The 21,529-nt window shown below is 42.8% G+C and overlaps 1 protein-coding gene across 2 annotated transcripts in view; it reads left to right on the forward strand.

Moving 5' to 3' along the window:
• Nucleotides 1-2,293: 2,293 nt before the first annotated feature.
• Nucleotides 2,294-21,529, forward strand: part of GPC6 (glypican 6) — a 970,157-nt gene continuing 950,921 nt past the window's right edge. For both annotated transcript variants that reach the window (XM_080917258.1, XM_080917257.1), the window contains exon 1: nt 2,294-2,506. In XM_080917258.1, the coding sequence (XP_080773384.1) occupies nt 2,347-2,506 (160 nt within the window). In that variant the 5' untranslated portion in view covers nt 2,294-2,346. The remainder of the gene's footprint in view (nt 2,507-21,529) is intronic.

Raw genomic sequence — 21,529 nt, forward strand, 5'->3', positions numbered from 1 at the left:
ATTTGTCCCAGTCATGGTTTCTCTTCCTACAGAAAACACCACTACCAAGAAGCAAGCTGGGGAGGAAAGGGTTCATTCAGCTTACACTTCCACATTGCTGTTCATCACCAAAGGAAGTCAGGACTGGAACTCAAGCAGGTCAGAAGCAGGAGCTGATGCAGAGGCCATGGAGGCATTTCCTCAACTGAGGCTCTTTTCTCTGTGATAACTTCAGCTTGTGTCAAGTTGACACAAAACCAGCCAGTATAGGAGCTGAGAATCAAACTCTTGTCCTCTGCCAGAACTATATGTGGTCTTAACTGCTGAGCCACCTCTCCAGCTCCCTCCTTTGAGACTGCCTGTAAAAGGCTTAAAGCTCCTCCGTCAGGCTAGACTCCTGCCTGTTCCTCCAGTGCTACCATTTTTAATACGTTTTTGAGAATGGAACACGCAAGCACTCTATCACTCCATATGGACAATGTCATTTTAAAAGCATTTCTAAAATGAGCCCATATCCTTTTCTTGAGTCTTACTGATGATGGGTTAAAGAGGAGTTCTTGGAAAAGAAGTTGTACTGAACAATGCTGACGATAATTGAGATGCCCACGATAGAGGCAAATTCAAGATTTAGGCTTCAGGAGTATTTCTGGCCCCTAGGCATCAGGAAAACACTGTCCTGCAGATTGAGAGTTCCACACTACAGAAGTAGGCCTGACCCTGTACTGACTTCTCCGGAGCTGTGAGACCAGCATCCGCAAGGCCTTGCTATTGGATAGGACTTTGTTTCTTTTCTTTTTGATTGGGTAGTTTTAGGAGCTGTGGGTTTCAAGACAAACTCAAGTCCATTAGGTCTCTGCCCTCATTAGCATAAAAGGCCCAGGAAATTGGTTGAAGTCGAACCTTCACTTTATCCCATGTCACAGAACTGGAAGGAGAAGGTGACTAGGTTTGAGACTTCGGAGAACTTGGGAGAGAATGTTTAGGTTAGCGCGTTGAGAGAGACTGATGAGAGAAAATTAAGACACCTCCCGGGTCCTGCTTTAAGCCTGCGGCCATTGTTTTACCTCCACATACCATAAGCCTAGTGATTGTGTTTTGTAGATGGAGCCCCCACCCCCTTTGTGCGTGCACGCTCTCTCTCTGTCTCTCCCTCTACTTTATAGCTCATGCTTGGCTCCTTTCCTCTGCGTGTGTGTGTGTGTGTGTGTGTGTGTGTGTGTGTGTGTGAGAGAGAGAGAGAGAGAGAGAGAGAGAGAGAGAGAGAGAGAGAGAGAGAGAGAGAAGAGTTGGGGAGCGGGAAGTAAAGACCCTTTAATATGTACACTAAATACCCGTCCTTGGAACATAAAAATCCTTTCCTGGCTTTGTGTTAGGTACACTGGGGCAAGAGCAACAATTGGAAAGGCAGTGTTCTTTACCTCCAGAAAAAATATATATAGCGTGATCACAATTACTCTTCTCAAATACTTTATTATTATTATTATTATTTTAGTGGCTTCTTTATGTCAGGAAAGGGAGCATCTCCTGTGGGTATGGAGGCCACGAAGTGAGTGAGAAAATAGGGACCTTTAGCTAGTAATCTTTCCCCTCCTGCCTAGTGGCTCCCGATCCATTCCAGGATTTGCGGCCGATCCTGCCTCTGAATTTCGGCTGTGCACTGGGTAGCACGTTTCTCCCTCTCTCCCTCCCCTCCTTTCTCCTTCCCTCTTGCCTCCAGTGTCAGTCTCCAGGATTTTCTCTCTTCCTATTTAAAGAAGACTCTCAGTGGCTCCCTCAGTCTCTGTGAAGCTGAGGTTTCCCCCTGGATCCCGTGCACCTCCATCACATACCTCCACGCACACACCTCCCTGAGAGCCCCGCGTTCACACCCACCAACAGGCGCGCTCACACTCGCGCCGGCCTGTCCATCTCCCTCCGGGGGAGGGGGAGCCGGCGCGCGGTCCCACCTTCCTCCCGCACACTGGCTAGGCGAGCTCGCAGCGCTCCGCGACTCTGCGGCTCGGAACTCGGACCGCAGGGCTGAACACCCCCACTGTGATATTTTTTTTTTTTTTTTAAAGACATTTTTCTTTGCCTTTTCCTCCTTTCTCCTCTTTCTCGCACGGTTTTCTACCGGAGTGGCTAGCGGAGCCGGCAGCTTTCCCAAGGCAGCCCTGGTTGGCTTGCCATCCTCCATCTGGCTTATAAAAGTTTGCTGAGTGCAGTCCAGAGGGCTGCGCTGCTCGTCCCCTCGGCTGGCGGAAGGGGGTGACGCTGGGCAGCGACTGAGGAGCGCGCAGCAGGCTCTGGCGGGCTTTCGGCTCGAGGGGCAAGGTGAAGAGCGCACAGGGAGCTGGGGGCTGCCGAGGTGGACTTGCATGTTGCACCATGCCTTCTTGGATCCGGGCTGTGATTCTTCCTCTCTCCGGGCTGCTGCTGACCCTCCCGGCCGCGGCGGACGTGAAGGCTCGGAGCTGCAGCGAGGTCCGTCAGGCTTACGGTGCCAAGGGATTCAGCCTGGCGGACATCCCCTACCAGGAGATCGCAGGTAAGCGCGGGCCTGGGGCCCGCTGCACCCCGAGAGGCGGCGGGTCGCCCTTTCCCTACCCCCTGTTGCTCAGTTGGTGCTCACTTTCTGAGGGTGCTTCCCAGGGACCCCCGCGTTCCAGCATCCAGTCGGTGGAGACTGATCGGGTTTCTCAGGCGGGAGGAAGGTGTGCGTGCCCGCCGCCTCATTGTGTGCACACGCGGGAGCACCCTGGTCCCTCGCCCCTGGCTCCCTGAATCTGCTCCCGCGCCCTGCTACCTCTGTAGCTGGCCTAGAGCCGGGCCGGGCCGGGCTGCTAGAGCAGGGGACAATCGAGTGAGCAGTGCTAGCGGAGGCAGAGAGCGGAGCCGGGCGCCCATCGCATCCCCCTCGCTGGGGCAAACTTGGGAGAACTGTGGCCGCAGTTCGCTCAGCGCCACCGTCTGAGTGGCGCCTTCTCCACTCCCGCCTTCGCGCCGGCGGGGGCGGTGGAGAGACGCGGAGGTTCTCCTACTTTAGCTTTCTGCTCTCCTGGTCTTTTCCAGGGACCAGTCACCGGGCTCCTGGGCTGGGGACGGGCCACTAAGGGGGACACATTGCTCAGGTCCCTAAGATCTGCACGTTGGCGATCCGGGGCAGCTGGGTGTGGGGGGACTTTGTACTCTGTCTGCTTCAGGTTTGGGGCGGACTTTCCCATTAGGGTGCCCCAGTGCTACCGGACTGCGGTTGGTCATTCAGGCTGAGGAGACAACCGGGCCACCCGGCGTGGCTCCGGGTCCCGAGCATGGCCTCCCACTCTAGCCGACTGGCGCACGGGGAGACAACTTAAGCCAGTGACCCGATGGGGGCGTTAGTCTCCGGGGTCTGCACTTCGCGTTCCGCGGCTCGCCTGATCACAGGCATTCCTTCCTCCCGAGCCCTCGAACCCCCCCACCCCCCACCCCCTGCCAGAACCAGACTGTGCTGCCGTTCGGGCTCCAGCAACTTGCGCTGCAGCCTGGGTGTGTGCTTTCCGGCTCTTAGCTCCAACCGAAACCTAGCTTCTTTGGGGTTCCATGAATGAAACCTATCGGGGACAGATAATCCTTTGGCTGCGAGGGAACAGAGCTGAAAGAGGCCAAGGGGAGACTAGAGATGCTGTGAGGGCGCAGATTGCTCAAACCGGGTAGCTGAAGTCGTCCTAAGTGACCTCAGATCGCTGGATCTCCACCAGACACTGTTTTTTTTTTCACCCCCAAAGAACTGGTGGACTGATGAAAAACACTTGCAAATATCTTAAGACATCTTAGTTTTAATACGTTGTGGAAAAAGTGCTTTATGACGATCGGTTGCGAAACTCTAGTGGTGAGGGTCTTTATTCACATCGCAATGAACACATTTCTATCAATCTGGGCATTACCAAAAGAAAAACAAACCAAGCTCACAGTTCACATGTCACAAACAGCATGCTGCTTTATGTAGAAGCTTTTAAAAAAATCTTCTCGATTCTCAGCCAGGCGTTCCGTTCCCTGGGATAAGTAAGCTGGAGAAACTGTAGTGAATTACCAGACCACCCTACTTCAGCACTCCCTAATTTGTTAATCAATGACTAGAAAGGCACTGCCCCAGCAGCTCCTTAAGTTTCCTAACCACCGTTCCCTTTGTCTACTGTTATTTCATTCTTTTTAATTAATTGATAAGGATCAGCTTCACCTTTTTAACTCACCAAATTCAACTTTTAAAAGGCTTAGAGTAGGGATCCCTTCTAGGAACTCGTTTTCTCCTCGAATCTGGCCATTTTAAAACTGCATCTTTCAGACACACGTATTTCCCAGCATGATTTCAGATAAGATATCTCCAAGAAGAAAACAGCTAAATATTTTTAAATCGCATCGGTATTCTTTAGAAGATACCGAGACTCTCAAGAGGCTTGCCTTGACCCTCAGCACCCTATCCGGGCGCCTGGTTATCAGGGGCAGATGGCCATTGTAAATTATTTCTGTAGTCACTAATTACTTTGCCAGAGAACATTCCGTGGCTGTACACATTCTTCAGTAGTTAACTGTAAAGGGATTTGGTCTTATAATTTTTGTCTTCCCCATTGCCTTAAAAAATCACAGACAGTTAAAAGCTCTGAAATCCCGAAGCACATCCATCTCACCGAAATTCCCTCGAACAGGACTGAGGAGAAGTTAGGGACTTTTACCTCAAGCCCGGAGTCCTACAATGCTAGTGGACAGGATCAAGGTCCATAGTCCCATGGCGTCAGAAGCAGTTTTGGTAGGAAAAGGACGAATTGTAAGATAGTTGAAGGGCTGTTATTTGGGGAAAAAGCTTTTTGTTTTGTTTCGTTTTTTCCAAAGTAAACTTTACTCAGTGCTAAAGTAAATCGCGTTTACTATTGCTGTTGGAATAACCACTTAGGAAATATGGTGTTATTAAATAAACATACTCTCCCTCTCTCCCTGGCTCTTGGCAACATTTACATTTCACTATGTGGTATAGGGAAGAGTCTGTGTGGTGGTTATTCTTTCCTAAGCTGTTGGCCATCGATTGCCTTGCTTAGACAACCAGTGATTTGCTTGAGAAATGGCAGGAATTTAAAAGAATGTAAAAGGCTCCAGATTCTAGTGGAGCCATATTTGTAAGTAGTTGCTTAGGAAAAGTAACTGTAATAAGGACATTATGTTTCATCTCAATATTATTAAAGTTTTACTTCCATCTCACAATTGGAAAACAATATTGCCCTTTTCAGGGTGGAGAGAAGTTCTTCTAACTGCCAGAGGGGGCTCCAGGCAATATATAAATCTAGGAAGTGCCTTCAGAGGGGGTTGGGGGTGGGAGCTTACACCATCAATCTTCATGCAGCCTTGATTTCAAACCCAGGCCGGCAGATTAGATAGACTCTCCTGTTTGGAAGATTTCCAAGGAAGCTGACTCCTGAGCCCCTCTCAGAGATGCATTCTAATAGCTCAAGAATTCCTGTGATATGAGCAGTGTTCCCTGACATCTAGCCAGAAGGCTTCACAATGGGCTTGCTTGTTTTTTCTCCTTCTGTGTCCTGGGAAGATCCTAGGCTCAGAGCATCAGAAGCTTGGCTAGGAAGTTTTATCAAGAGTTCACCCTTCCCTCAACACTCAGCAATTCCCCTTTCTTGCCGCCGCCGCCACTGCTGCTGCTGCTACAATTCTCAAAGAGTTTCACAGCAGATTATAGCAACTGCTCGTGCAGATTATCTGTGCACTGTTTGGCATGCACAAGGTACTATGTCTCTAGCACCGCAAACAAACACACTCTTACACATACACTCTTTCACACTCACACCCACTCATGCACTCACCCATACCATATCCCCCACAGTGAAACATATCACTCTTTAAATGTGGGAATTCAAAGACCGTTGTTGGAGGGTTTCTTATGTAGGTTTTTTTTTTTTTTTTTTTTTTTTTTTTTTGAGCTCTTTAATTATAATATTGCACAGTTCACAGCAACTTCTTAGCTTAGCATGATACTTCTTTTCTCATTTATCTAAAGTAACTTTGTCTAGCACATCATATATAGAAATGTTGTGCCCTTCACCTATTTTTACACAATACTCAAGCAGGTCAGATGGCTCATCTGGTTCAAATGCCTGCTGCCAGACCTGCACAACCTGAGTTTTATTGGTGGGACCCACCTCTTTGAGGGAGAAGGCCAACTCTCCCAAGCTGTCCTCTGCTGGACAATGACACCTACAGACACATATACACACAGGTTCAAAGAGAAAATAAAACATTACGAAAGTTTTGATAATTGATAGATAAAATGACAGCAACAAAGTCTTGAGTATCTGGCCCAAGGTAACAATTGATGAGACAAATACTCAACTAACTAACTAACTAACTAACTAACTAACTAATTAACTAACTTAGCTATCAATTGATGAGACAAATATTCAAACCCAGGAGTGCTGGTTGGACGGTTGGTTCACCAACCTCTAATTCGGTCCATTGTCCTGCAGAATCAAGCCTTCTATATTTGTCAGATGCACAACACATAAGACCTAATCTTTTTCTCTCTTATATGTGTTGTTGGCCAATACATCCATCTATGGATTCTTACAAAGTTGTGTGTGCTGAATTCATATCGAGTTGCAACATCATTTCCCAAACTCTTTGAATTTAGATTTTAGCTTCCTTTAGTCACCTCCTACCACTACCGCTTAATAATGCTTCTCTGCATTTCAACTCATTTTATTGCATCTCTATGGTTCTATAAAGTACATGTATTGGTTTCTTTCTGGGTACTGGGTCTACTAGAGTGTTACCTTAGTCCAAAATTTGGAATATTAGGTTAGTCAAAGAAAGCTTACAATAGATTGTTACCCAGAGGGTCGAAGTTGGAGCAAAGTCCTATTTCCACAGACTAGGACAAAATTTAAAATCAATAATTTCTAATATATGATTTGTCCTATTTTCTACTTTAGGCATGTTTAGAGTTGTGGTAAAACTGAACACTAAGAATGCATTAAACTATCGACCATTTTAATGCAAATTTGTCAAATATTTATGTCAAGATCTATAGTGAAAATAGATTCTTTTCTCATATTCTGGTGTTCCGGTGCTCTAAGACCTTATTCTGGCTTTAAGTATGTGTGTGCATACTTCATATGTATATACACACATATTACATATGCACATAGGCTTGGCTTTGTTTCATTGATCATTAACACATTTTCTTTCCAATTCCCATGTAGATACTGCATTAGCATAAGTGGGAAACAGTGTTGAGTGATTCTCACCACTTCTCAGCTGTGTCAAACTTCTTAATTTTGGATGAATGGTTTAAGAACCATTTATCTGCTCTATTTGACCGTTTTTGATCTTTGCCCCTTACTTTGTTAATGGATGGTTACCTTTAAAGCACTTTGGATGAACAAAGTGGGTCATAAATTAATTAGCTGAATTTCAATTTTTTATTTCAATGGTTTGGCAAGTGACTGGATTTCTAAAATAATTACTCTATTTCCAGGTATCAAAGTGATTTGAAATCCATGTTATTAGGGGTTCCTCCTGTTAAATTTTTAATTTAGGAGTCAGTTGAGAATGTTCCTTCCAAACAAAGTCAGTTCAGCTGAGTTACTAAAAACATAATCTCTTGTCATTTCAGGACTGACATACATTTTTTTCCCATAAGATTCACTTTCTTTTTCTTATTGGACAATCTCTTAATAGTTTGTGACTAGAACATAGGCCGCTATCAGGATTAGTTCAGACCACACAGCATTCTGTTCGTAAAATGTGTGGTTAAAAGATTCTATTCATCTATATAAGGACATGAGAACACTCAAAAATTCAAAATTGTTTCCTGTCAAGGTGACCTATTCTGTAAAACCTGTAGTAAAATAATTGTTGATAAATGACTTGATTCTAATTTCTGGCTTATTTAAACTTTAAGAACTAACATTATGCAATTCTCCCATAATCTACGTATCCCTGAAGAATTCTAGAAAGGCCAGAGATTTAGAGCTGTCTAGCTAGTATAAACAACTGTTTTATTATTTTCAAAATTTGAAAGATACTTTACCTGCCAATATAATCTGTCTTCTTTTTTCACCGCATATAATATAACTTGAACTGATATATCAATTATCCAACATTACACAGTTATCTGGTTGGCAGTATTTTACATGGCACATTTGAAAAGTATTGTCAAGCCAGGAGTGGTGGGCTTGTAATCTCAGCATTCAGGAGCTTAAAGCAGGGGGATCTAGAGTTCTAGGCCAGCCTGGACTAGGTGGTTACATCATTATTTCAAAAATAACCAAACAAGCAAGTAAACAAACAAGAGCAACAAAAACAAACAGAAAACTACCATCCAAACAAGTGCACAAATGCTTAAATCTCTGAGTTAGTATATATGTAGTAAAATAGTTCACAGTGGTAAATGTTGTGTAAAATTTTCTAAATTTTAATAAATCTGGATGAAAATAAGTTTTTAATAACACCTAATTATCATTCTTCTTGAACTCTTCGAATAGTGGCAAAGAGAAATAGAAATTATTTTATGTTTAAACACCTTCTAGTTCATGATCATTTCAAGCATTTCCCTCTTCATTCATGCACTAAGCACTCTGTGTGCTGTATATAAGCCCCTGCACTTTGTGCTCAGTCTGTAATTCCAGGGAACTTTGGTCCCAGCAGAAAAAACAAAAGTTACAACAGGGTACGATTGTAAACTCAGCTGAGATAAGTATGTAGCACTAAAGGCAAGCAAATTGTTAGGATCATTTTATTTAAACAGAGGGCCTCAGATGTGCTTTGCTGATGAAGTGGAGTATGACCTGAACCCAGAAAAGCCGTCAGTAAGGACAGGGATGGTGGACAAGTGACCAGCCAGTGAGAACACTAGAAAACATGAGAAGAGTTTCAGAACCCGTGTTCATGACTGTGCTGTGGAGGGGAGTGTGAGAAAGAACAGCCAGAGACTTGGAACTTCAGGGCCAGATCAGCGACCAAAGGGACCTGAAGATAGCCCCTTGCATGTCAGATCTCTACTTATCAGCTTGACCCTTGAACGGAAGTGGTTACAGATGTCAAACTCAGGGTTTACATACTTGGTTGTCTTAAGTATAAATCAATGAAGCTCTGGTTTACCTATTTAGAGCCTGCCTGCCTGGGATCCCTTCTTCTGTTTGCTCTGCCTAAAGCAGACACAGAGATTAAATGCAGTGTTCTGCCCTAGACAACTCTACCATGTTGTGAGGTTCTATTACACACACACACACACACACACACACACACACACACACACACACACACACACACAATTCCTATATTTGTTCACCCTCCCCCCAACCTTTAACCACAGAACTTCCTGTGACCTCCTGTCCTGCAGGTCAGGATGGTGACTGTTCAGTGGCGAAGAATTCATGCCTAAAAGGACTCATTTCTCTCCCATCCAACAAATGTGACCATCCTAGATAGGCAGAGAGTGTTTATGTTTGCAGGTCCTAAAAAGCCTTGAACTCCCTGTTAGAGCTTTAACCTTTAGTTTGAGAGCAGTAAGGGGCCCTTCAAGATGTATTTCAATCAGGATAGGCCATGATTCTGAAATATTGCTTTGACGTCTTTTCGAGAAATTACTAGATTGGACAATTACAAACACAAGAAGAGAGGAGCCTACCACATCCAACAGTGGCAGCTCCTAGGGTAGGGAAAGGTAATATTAGGTTCAGTGGGTACTGCCGAAAGTTGTTAGTCATATAACTTTCACTGTGTGATTACCCATGGACAACGTGGTTGAGTGGGTGTGTCAGAGAGAGACAGCCAAAGGAGAGAGAGAGAGAGAGAGATTAAAAGAGAAATAACTACCCATAAAACATTCATCGGCTTACGAAGGCAAGGTAATTTGGCATCATTAATCTGTGTTTTTCTATGAGATACAAAACTCACTGTTGCCATTAAGGCAGCTGAAGAGTCAAGAACAATCAGAGTGGCTGATAGAGATTTGTAAGATACTGCTGGATGAACTGTTAATACCAAGAACGTGTCAGGTTCCAGCAGCCAGGTAGTCGACCATACCTATCAAAACATTTCATGCATAGATTTTTTGTTTCCTCAGTGTGGCAGTATAAAAAAAGTTTAAAAATTCTCAAGAAAATGGAGAACAAATTCAACTTTACCATCATCATCCCCCTAGTATATAAAACATGTCTTTAGGGGTCGACTACATCTCAAAGCTCATTATTGATGATCAGGACAGGAATCAAAGAATGAAGCTTCCTAATGAAAGCAGAAACGTTGAAAATTGGGGAGTGTTTTTCAAGGCAAAGGCAGCGGAAGGTGGAATTCAGGGTGGAGTGGATAGCAGGGTGTGGGAAGGACAACAGACAGGAATTTACTTGGAAGTGATGAAACTGTGTTGAGCTGCATGGGTGCGGTTGGGGTTTTGGAGATCTCTGGATGTCCTCAGCTGCCTATGGTGAGAATTAGGTCATTGTCCAGAGTTGTTGGCCCTGAAGGGATACGGTAGAAGTATTGTTTCTCATTGGTTGAACGCTCTAAACAAGATGGATTAGAGAGGTGCTTCTTAAAGGCCCCAATGGGCAAGAAGAAGGACAGCCTAGATGCTGGTAAGATCTTTAGGCAGGAAGTGGACAGGACAAGAGGGAGGCAACAGGAAGAGAAAAAGAGGCAAATGAAGAGGTTATCAGAGAAGTGGAAAACTTAAATCAACCACAGTGAACTGAAAATCTAGACCCTTTTGCAAAGACGTTCCAATACAAGCATTTAAAATGAGCTGCTGAAATCTCCACCTGAAATAATCTGCCTCAGTTAAAATAGTTTTGGCTGCAGGTCACAGACAGTCCCCAACTCGGTGGTCTTATACAACCACCCTTTCACACATCAAGCGTCCCAACAGAGGTCAGGGAGAAAGAAGTGAGAAAAGAATGTGTTTATAGGTTCTGCAGGGTGCCCTGCTTGTTCTTTCTCTTCCTGAATCCTGTTCTAACACATCTCCATATGGGCACAAGACAGCTGCTAGAGCATCAGGAGCCAATGCCAAAGGTACCAGAAAAGATCATTTCCCCATATGTGTCCATTAGGGAGAAGTAGATGAGCATGTGCTCCTGATTCTAGAACTGCTTTCTGAGGCCATGCAGGGAAGGGGAAGGAACAGTAGAGAAGAGAAAGGAAGGATAGGGAAAGGTAAAAAAGGGAATAAGGGTAGGGAAAGTAAAATGGTTTGGTAACCAATGGTCAACTAATAGCTTGATTACTGTTCATCGCCTGTCATAAGAACAGAATGAAGACACAGCAATTTAAGGGAAACTGTAGGTTGAGTAGGTCTGATGCTCCAGTGATGGATAAAACAAAATGTAAAGCATAAAAGTTACTTTATTTTTGTTTTTCTCCAAAAGGCTTAACCTTTCTGTCTTCTTATAGTACAGTGTGATGGTTTGCTGTGAGAGGAACAGGCAGTGGGAACCTGCTTATGAAACAAACCATCCTTGTGTCTCCCAGTCATTTCTCTTCCAGATCCAAACACTTCTTCACACCAAGGAATTCATTTCAGAAGACAGAGGTTTGGCTAAACTTTAGCAGCAGTCGTCTTAAACAAACTAACAGAGATGTTGGTGACCTCTGTTTTCTATTTACCTAATAAAGGGTTTCAAAGCCAATGGAACGCCATTGGAGGATCTGGAACTCATTCCTACTGTCCACTGCCACTTCTGTGGAGGTGCAGGGTCCTTGTTCACTCTTGCTTAGCCATCTGAGGACTGTACTGAACGTGTGCTAATCCATGAAATGCTTGTGTGGTGTCTTTATTGCTCACATGATCCTGTGGCGTTTCACTCCAGACTTGGGGTTGTCAGGTATCTGGAAGTCAAGTAGAATGTTAACAGCTTGGGCTGATTTTTTTTTAAAAAATAAGGGTATACTAAAAAAAAAAAAAAAATCTATTCATTTGACATAAATTGCCACGAGGTTCCTGTAAAGGCTAGTCTCAACCAGATATGAAGTACCATTCAGAACTTCAGACCTCTGCCATCCACAGACAAATCTGCCAAGTGGAAGCTCTTCAGACTTGCCGCCTCCCTGTCTGTCGGCAAAGACAACGTGAAGATATCTTAGAATCATTCATAGATATTCATCACATCCTTTAAAGAGTTTAAAGACATAAAATGCATTTTTTCCTGCTTTGCCTGAAATGTGTATTACATAGAGCCATTTAAAGTGGAGGTAAAAATATGTTAGATAAAGCTGGTATTCATGACAAAAATAGGATCGTGTTCATTTTTTATTCTGTTTTTTAACAAAAATATTAACACAAGAGATGGAATGATTTTCTCAGCCTGGTTTGAGTATGAAAAGGTACTATCATAGGAAGTCACGTGTATAAACAACTATGATTTCAGTGGTTGATTCTTTTTTACCTAGAAGCTTGGCTGGTTATGTAAAAAATTCTCAGTGAACAAAAGGTCGGCTATTTGGTTACAATCATCTTAATCATGTATGGTAAGCAAGGCTGCATTTTGTAGCTAGAAGGTAATTTTCTACCACTGAAAAGGCTCTACCTTGTTTGAAAATGAATTCTAGCCTTCTACCCATTAGCTTATAAAGCACAACTCCCAACAAAACCATTGTTAACCCCCTGAAATACATTTTCAAAAGCATGACCTTATGTTGAAAACAAAATTTTAAAATGCCCTGTATGGTACAAATGTCCCTGAAGCTGTTCTAATTGTGGGAGGGGAGGGGAATGAACGTGTTTCACAATTACTATAATCAGAAACAGAGCACTAATAGGCAAGAAGAGGCTTTGTGCAGCCTGACATGTCCGAAAGCTATCTACATTCAGAGTGACAATTCTGATTTAAACCTAATTAAGCATTAGAGAGAACCAGTGTCCAAAAAGATAAGCTCAAAGGTTCTGAAAGTTACAAGCGGCGGCTAGTTTCCAGCTTTGCTAGGTGCCACGGATGCCCAGAAGGAGGCTCTGCCGTGCAGTGCCTGCCTTTAGGCGCCCCACCTTCAGCTCCGTTTCAGCCTGGTTCCTGTGGAATTGATTTTCACGGCTCATGACAGAAGCTGTTTTCAACCCATGAGGAGGAAGTGGCTGAGGCTGATACTCCCAACACAAACAGCAAATTGCTCTCTGCCTTTCATAGTTTTGGGGTCTATTACCTCAAGGGTCTAATGGTCTTTTAACAGTGTCTCTAGCAGAGCAACAGATGGAAGGATCCTGAACATTAAAAGCACACCCCTAACCCGTGGCTCCCCCTAAAGAATCATTTTTTTTTTCCAGGTACTATACTAGCACTGCATTCAGCAATGGATATATTCAGTAATGCCTCAGATTTGGAAAAACGGAAATAAATCTCAAACAAATATTAAGTATTATCTCCAGCCAGGTTGGCCTTTTCCAAATTGCCAGACAGGAATTGAGGTCATGCTGCTCACTATTAAAGGTGGCTCCATGGGGGTAATATCCCATCAGGGGAAAAAAAAATCAATATAATCAACCCTAGGGAACTTCCCAGATTCCTTACACTTTTAAGAGGATTCATTTCAATACTGAAAGATGCAAATGTTTTGCAAACCTGAACATTTAACCTTTAGCATTACTCCTCAGCCATGTGGGTTTTGCTCTGTGCTTGTCTCTGTAGTTTCAGAGGTGGGAAACGTTTCCCAAGTGGGCAGCTGGTTACCCACTGTCCCGAGAACACCAAGGCTGAATTGGAAATGGTAGAAGGGTTGGTATGTGAGTCTTGTGGACTTGGGTGAGCATTGGCGGTGTCACACAGAGGAATGGTGTCAAACTGTAGTCTTTTCGGATGAAAGGACGAGTGTAGCAGTGTGCCTTTTGGTTTCTCGGACTTCATAATGGGATCTAGAACAAAGAAGAACAGAGAAGCCATCAGATCAGTCTTCTCTCCAGGAACAGGCTGCCTGTTACCTGCCTTCCTCATAGGAATCTGGAAGAACACGTATGTGAGCTCTCACCATATTTGTTTCCAGAGAGTGTAGATGCCTACAGTGTAACCCCATTGAAAAAGGATGGGGCTTCCTCGTCTCCCTTCCCTCTTCACTGCTGTAACCAGCCCATCTGACTTCTCAGGAGCACCCATTTATTGGGTATAGAGAGCAACAATGAAACCACCTTAGTGGAGAGTAGGTAAAACTTGAATGTGATCAGCATGCCCTCTGGGATCGCAGCGTGTTCAAAGGATCCTTGTGATGGTGAAGTGGTTGTACTAAGACCAACTCCTGTGTTTGTTCTTCACCTTTTTTTCTGAACCTGTTCTTCTTTTCATTACCTTTTCTTATCTTCAAACAGGGAAAATAGAGTCGCTACCTCTCATCACTGCAAGTGAATTAAGTTTAATAGGCATTAAAGCCCTGGCACACTCCTGAACTGAAGTCAAGGTCCCAGAGATGCCAAGTAGCACACAAAAGATAAGAAAGGGAACTAATTGGGGTACGGGTGCCCATCTGGCATGGGAGAAGGAGCCTGGCTTCTCCCACTCTAGGGAAGTACTGCTTTGCCCAACTTGTGTATTTCATGACTGGCTTTGCCCAACTTGAGAAACCTCCACCGCCCATTTCCAGGAATAGTCACCCTTTCCTTGTCCTTTTTGGTTTGAAGGCCCTCTGAGTTACTAGCTTTATTTACCTGACCTTTGGCCTTGCTCACCTGCAGTGATGGCCCATGTAAGCTTTCTGGGTCTAGGCTCAGCTACTGGTTTTGTTTGCAGAAGGCTGTCCAGGCAGCTGGGCTGGGCCTCTCCACTGCAGTGTGAGGTACAGCATTTCTGAGTTCCACTTCAAAATGGAAACTTAAGGCTGGTCTTCCAGGTTGTCAAAGGTGCAGTCCTTCCACAGGGCCCTAGGAAAGATTTGTGAAATCTTGCTTCTCCACGTGAAGAAGAGCTCAGACAGAAGTCAGTGGAAACATTCCCGTCTGTTGACGCATTTTGCACAGTGACTCTTTAGGGCAAGGGATAGCTTTGCTATCTTCTCCTTTCTCGGCTAGACTGAGCTGGATTTAGCGTCCTTGCTTCCTGAGGTCAGGTAACAAGCCTTCACACCCCTAGTGTTTGCAACAGGAAAAAAAATCCATAAGGCATGAACAAAATAGAGTCCCTTACGTATTTGCCAAACATTGTCCCCTCTGTGTAGACAGCATGACAACTTCTGAAGAGTCAAGGAAACAGTAAACAGGGGGCTGTGTGAATTCTTTACAACACAGCCTCTGCGCTTTAGGGCACATACTACAGAAGCCGAGAAACTGAGTCCTGGCCATATGCTTAGAATGTGGTTATTTGACTGAACTCTTACATCTTGACTTTCCTTAACTCTAAAAAAAGAAAAATAACATTGCCTGACTCCTGACAATTTTCTGTGACAATGAAGTAGCATAATTCATAGGAACATTATGAACAGAGGAGTCTTTGAGAAATCGTAGCTCTCTATCACCACTTCCTGTGGTATGTGCTTGGTGATGAAGACTGTCTTACGTGGAAACAGCAGGAAGGCCAGGTCACTGTAATTTGCACAGTCATTTTAAATTTACTCTAACGATCAGTCTCTAAGAGAAAAAAAATCATCTTTAGGAAATTTTAATTATTTTTAAATTATCTACATTTTGAATTCTTTTCTAATTATTTGTATATATGCATGTGTTTATGTGTATATGAGGGCAGATGCCAGTGAAAACCAGCAGAGGGCTCTGGATGCACTGGAGCTGGTGGTGTTTGTGTTCTGTTCTATGTGGATGTTGGGAACTAAGCCAGGGTCTCTGCAAGACTAGCATGCATCGGGAAACACCAAACCATGTCTCCAGCCTAGAGCTTAGAACAGAGATCCTGAGATGCTGCTAAATGTCCACCAGAAAATATTTTTATAAATGCACCCTTTCTCCTATTTACTCTCCAACATGGAAATGACTGGCCACGTTGTCTCCCCTGCATCCTCATGGGTATCAGTTCACCATAAACAGACAAATCTTATGGTTTACTTTATTTTATTGCCTATGAATATATTTATTTTTGTTTAGCATAGTGATTGTGCATGTTCGCAGGTATAGTTTGACAGTTCAGTATACATATACAATGTGCCTTCCTCAACTCAAACAAATGGCTTTCTATCTGCTTGCACGTGTATTACTTCTCTGCACTGAGAGACTTTGCACATCTCCTCTGATTCTCCACAAAGGATAACAGCAAGCTGTTTAAACTACACTCACTCTCCTATGATACAGGATACTAAAATCACTTCTTCCCATTACTCTGTGTCTTGGTACCCATTGCCAAACTTCTCTCGCTTCCTCACCCTTTTGAGTTCCTAGTGGTGGTCAGTGTCTCATTCAGTTCTATTATGGTCTACTTTGAGGCCATTTATATTTTTTGCAGCTTCCATTTATGAAAATATGTTATTGTTTTTTTTTGTGCCTCTTATGTCTCTTCATATAAGAACCCCCCCCACCCGTGCCAGGTTTTTCTATAAGGTTGAATCATATTCCATAGTTTATATAGTTGATTATAAAAGAGTTTCTTTTTCACATATGCACTGGCAGGCACCACAAATGAAATGTAGGTATATTTCATTAAGCGGATTTTGTTTCTTTGGATAGATAGTAAGGATTTCTAGATCATCCTGGCTACCATGTGATTCTGGTGTTTTGATAGCAGCTGTTCTGACTGGGTATTCCTTCTGTGGTTTTGGTTGGCATACCTCCAGTGACTCTATGGATCCTGTGTTTTCCATAGACCTGTTGGTAACTTTGATTCCTTTAATCAGTAGCTTTCAAACTTGAATGAAAGTTAGAGGCATCTAGAATGCCAGCTGAAGCATGGGATACTGGTTCCACTTTGGATGTTTCCAATTCATTAGCTGGAGAAAGGGGCCCTCAAGTCAGTCTGAAGACATTCCTCAGTATGTTGGTGTCCTTGCTGTAGGGACACACTTGGACAACCACAGTCTGAAATTTTTGGTCCTGGGTTTTCCAGTTAACTGTGTTCTCCTTCACCCTCAGAATAAACACAGACTTCTCGGTTTAACAGCCAAGAACTGAGGCCATTTTTTTTTTTCTAATTTATTACCAAACATGTCCCTTCCAGAAATTTCCATCTTGTAAAAGCTCTTCCAAGAAAGTCGCTTCTCTCTGTGCCTTGGCCTTTTGCTCACAGTCCTAACAATGTTGATCTGTCCTCTTTACTCTTCCGCTAAGCAGACTTTAATCTAATTAAGGCACCCTCACCAATTACTCTCAAATTCGGCTGTCCAAGCCTACTGACTTCCTCTTTCCGCCTTTCCTGACCTTCAGTCACTTGTCTCTTATTTTGGTAACCAATCCAACTGCGTTCTACTATTTCTTCCCCCTTTTAAAAGGAGACATTTAGTTTTTGTTTTCCAAGCTTGCCCCTGAGGTATCAGAGGACACTCTTAGACAATTTTGTTTCTCCCAGAATGGTGCCTTAACATACATGCTATGCAATAAATAATTAACTATTTCCTGATAGGAATTACAGGAAGAATTCTTTTCTTCCTGCTGGGCAAGACATAGTCAATTTCAGTAACACTAAAACTAAGTGGTGTAATATAAAGACGCTCTCCGATTTCCTTTGAAAACTTGGTATCCATAAGCCATGTTAGCTCAAGGCAGCGGAAATCAATTTTAGAAAGGATAAACTAGCAGAGTTTACTGTGCGGAACAGGGAATTGTTGCTTTCATTTGGTATTGAAGAATAACCTCCTTCCCAAGGAAACATTGCCACACAATGGTGTGTGTCTATTTAAGATGTCTTCTAAAAAGAGAGTGCTGTACTTTCCACATCTTTGACAATAGTTTTACGATATCAGAAAAGATCAGAAGACTTAGACATAATGAATATTTTAAATGACAATAATGTTACCTTGGTGGTAGAGATATTGATAGGAAGGAACATTTCTTGACAGAGTTGGCTTGACCAGAGTTGGATGGCCATGAAGTCATCAAATGGCCCAGCTTCTAGAGTCATCTATTTATGGTGGCGGCTTTGAGTAATAAATTGTGCTTTTGGCATGCACACAAGAACCTCTTGTACTTCTGTGAATTCCATTTGTGGCCTTTGCCCACTTAAGGCCTTGTTCATATGTCAGTATAGGTCAGTAGAAATTTATTTTTAATTGACTGTTTAAAGGAGAGGTACTTGGAGTTTTCCTGCCCTTGAGGTCCACCTAGAGCAGTGAGGACAGATACAGAGAGGAATGTCAGCATCATTTAGAAAAGAGTGATGGAGGCACAGAGAGGCAGGACCTGGGGAAGGTTTGGGCCTCAGAGAGGGAGGGCATGAGGAATGAGAGTTTTGGTCAGCTTTTCAGCCTTTGAAGTGGCCTTTTCTCTTTTGCATATGAATTCATTTAAAATGTATTCTTAAATTCTTTTCTAACTTTAAAAAAATGTTAAAGAAGGTTTATTTTCATTTTATGTGTTATGAGTGAGAGTTTTGTTGGTATGTATTCCTGTGTCTGCATTGTCTGCAGCGACCACAAGAGGGCATCAGATACCCTGGAACTAGAGTTACAGATGGCTGTAAGCTGCCTTGTGGGTGCTGGGAACTAAATCCAGATCCTCTAATGAGGCAGCCTGGATTACGAGCTGTTGAGTCACTTCTCCATCTCTTCAGCCTCCTGACCCAAACCTTTTTGAGACAGTGTTTCACTATTTACCAAGGCCAAGAGCCTTCTGTGGGGAGTGGGCTTCCACCTTTGCCTGATGCAGGAATTAAAGGGGCACACCATGATGCCTGGCCCTAAATGCTCTTATACATAAGCAGAAGAATTATATCCAATAAATATGGAAGTTAAATGAATTCCTCTCTTCAACATAGCGATTTTTCGAACTTGCTAGCAATGCATAGTTCTGGTGTTTTGCAAGACTGGAACAAATGAAATTTGTTGTGGTTGTGAATCGAATCTGACCAGAGCAAACCACACAAACATATCAAAGATAGTGAACCTCATTATCTCCATTCTCATGTCTAATAAAATTTCAAGTGTAGTTTGGGAAAAAAAACACCCTTATCATAGATGGTCATCACCACTAAAGATGTGGTTTTAATGATGCGAGTTTTACTTCATATGCAAATATCCCTTTGCCAAAACAGCATGCTGTATATTTAAAAATTCATAGATATTGCAGTATCCCGTGTGTGTGTGTGTGTGTGTGTGTGTGTGTGTGTGTATGTGTATGTGTGTGTGTGTACATGATTAAATTTGAACGTTCAATCCTCACTACCTTCAATTACTTTTTAAAATTGTTTATGCTAGGTTAAAAGACAAATATTTTGATAATGTGAGATGAAACCAATGATGTGGCTGCCGTTGTATTATTTACAATGGCGAACGGAAAAAGCACAGTTTGTGCTGTGAGTCTTCTCGCCAGCTTTCTCGTGTGGATGGTGTGGATGAGGGGCTTCAGGCAGCAGTGGAGTGGAAACAACCTGCCTTGGTTTGTGCCCTGCATCGTCTGCTTTGGTTTGTTTTTAGTTAGTTCTGTGTTTTCTATCACATTTCAAACTGTGAGCTTAAGCTTGTGCTGGTGCAGTTTGCCTGTGAAGATGTTTGAAACAAGTTCTGGAATTATAAGAGAGAAATAAGGATGCTCTCTGTCGACAGCAAACAGAAAATTTTCCTCCTTTGATGGAAATCCTTCCTGGGTGGAGAGCAAACACCCTCAAAAGCAGCAGCTGCAGAACCCCCTCAGGAAGCCAGCAAACACTAACAATCTCAGCAGTAAAATGTGTTTTCGTAGCTCATTTAGCTGTTGCTGACGGAAAGATCAAAATCTAATTTTATAATGAAGGTATTGGAAGCAAGGCACAAGAGAGCCTTATTCATGGTCTTGGAGGACAAATCAGGGCACTTGCAAGCCAGTTCGGGAGTCTGCCTTGGCTGTTTCTTGTTCAGAGCTGTCTGGGAGACGCTATACTACAGCACAGAAGTTGATGAGCTGAGCTACAGACACTCACTGGGCTCGGTGCTTCCCCAAAGTTGGTACAAAGAAAAAACTATAGCCACATTTGTCCTCCTTCTCTTCTTCCTCCTCCTCCTCTTCTTCCTCTTCTTTTTCTTCTTCTTTTGGTACAAATTTTGTTTCCTCGTAACAGCTCTTTTCCCTATGTGAAGTCTAGCTGACTGAGCAGCATGCACTTTGATGTTTGTTCTCAGTATGGCTAATGTTTGCTAGCTGGTAGATGTATCACTGGCATTGTTCCTTTTTTCTTTTGGAAGTGGCCTGCTTGATTGGTGGGTGCAAAGCAGCAGTCTCCCGAAACCATTGACCATGAATTCTTCTGATCCCACCTCCGGTGTAGTTGGCCAGATTTCTTAACTCTTACATATGCACCCATACACAAAGCATGCTTCATGAATTGGAGAATATGCATGCTTATGTAGTGTGATTATTCACCACAATAAATCATGGTTGTGTCCAGTTCTCATACAGGATGCACGTTCTGCTAATATGTTTCAGTCCTGATAGATTTATTAACTAGTTCTCTTAGAGGAAGTTCTTCAATATCATTTGGAAGGATGAGACAGGGAAAAATGAAAGGTTGATTAAAAGGTGCGCTCTTGAGTTAGAGAGGGGGAGAGAGAGAGAGAGAGAGAGAGAGAGAGAGAGAGAGAGAGAGAGACTTGCTTCTCTTCCTGAAAACAAATGCAGTAAGTAGGAATAATTCCTTCCTTGTCTTATCTCATATGTCTTAAAACCATTTTGTAGTAGAAATCACATTATAACTTCCCTCTGATGATGTAAAATATAAGCATTAGTATCTCTTCAAGACTGAGTCTGATTTATCCTTGGAAAACCTTCAGTGCCCCACTCAGAGGAAGAGTCTCATGCACCTGTAATGAACGTACCGACGAGCTACAATGACCTAGACTCCCACTCGTTTCTAGAAATCATTCTTTATATAGATTTTGGTTAATTGGTGTGTATTATTGATTATGAAAAGCATTCTGAATGCTGTTGCTTACAGCCTAGCATTTTATTAGTTTTTATTCTAGCAGGTTGTTTTTTTTTTTTTTGTTGTTGTTGTTGGTTTTGTTTGTTTGTTTTTTATGACTGTGAGCTCCTGACCCTCAAGGAGCTTGACTGGTCACAGGATTCTCAGTGGAAGAAGTAATGGAAGTGTAATTTCCAATCAGGACTGGATGCATGAGTATTCATGGAAATGTTTGTTCTGAGATTAAACTGTTCCTAGTATTACTGGTATTTTAGAACAGGGATACGCAAACTATATATATATATATATATATATATATATATATATATATATATATATATATATACATTATTGTTCTTACCTTAATTATTAGACAGTTCATCTATGTATATTACCTCTAATTTTGCTTCTAAAAAATGTACCATTATAAAGACTTTAATTTTACTCCAAATGGAATGATCTATTCTACTGATCTCTTGAAAATGATAAAATAGTATCCCTCTTCTCTTTTCTCCTGCTATAACAAAAATATCAAATGACTGACCTTTTGATATAGTTGAAGGTTGTCTTTTAATGAGAGTAAATCTAGA

This window comes from Micromys minutus, assembly GCF_963924665.1.
Source record: "Micromys minutus genome assembly, chromosome: 5".
In the NCBI taxonomy this organism is placed as follows: Eukaryota; Metazoa; Chordata; class Mammalia; order Rodentia; family Muridae; genus Micromys; species Micromys minutus.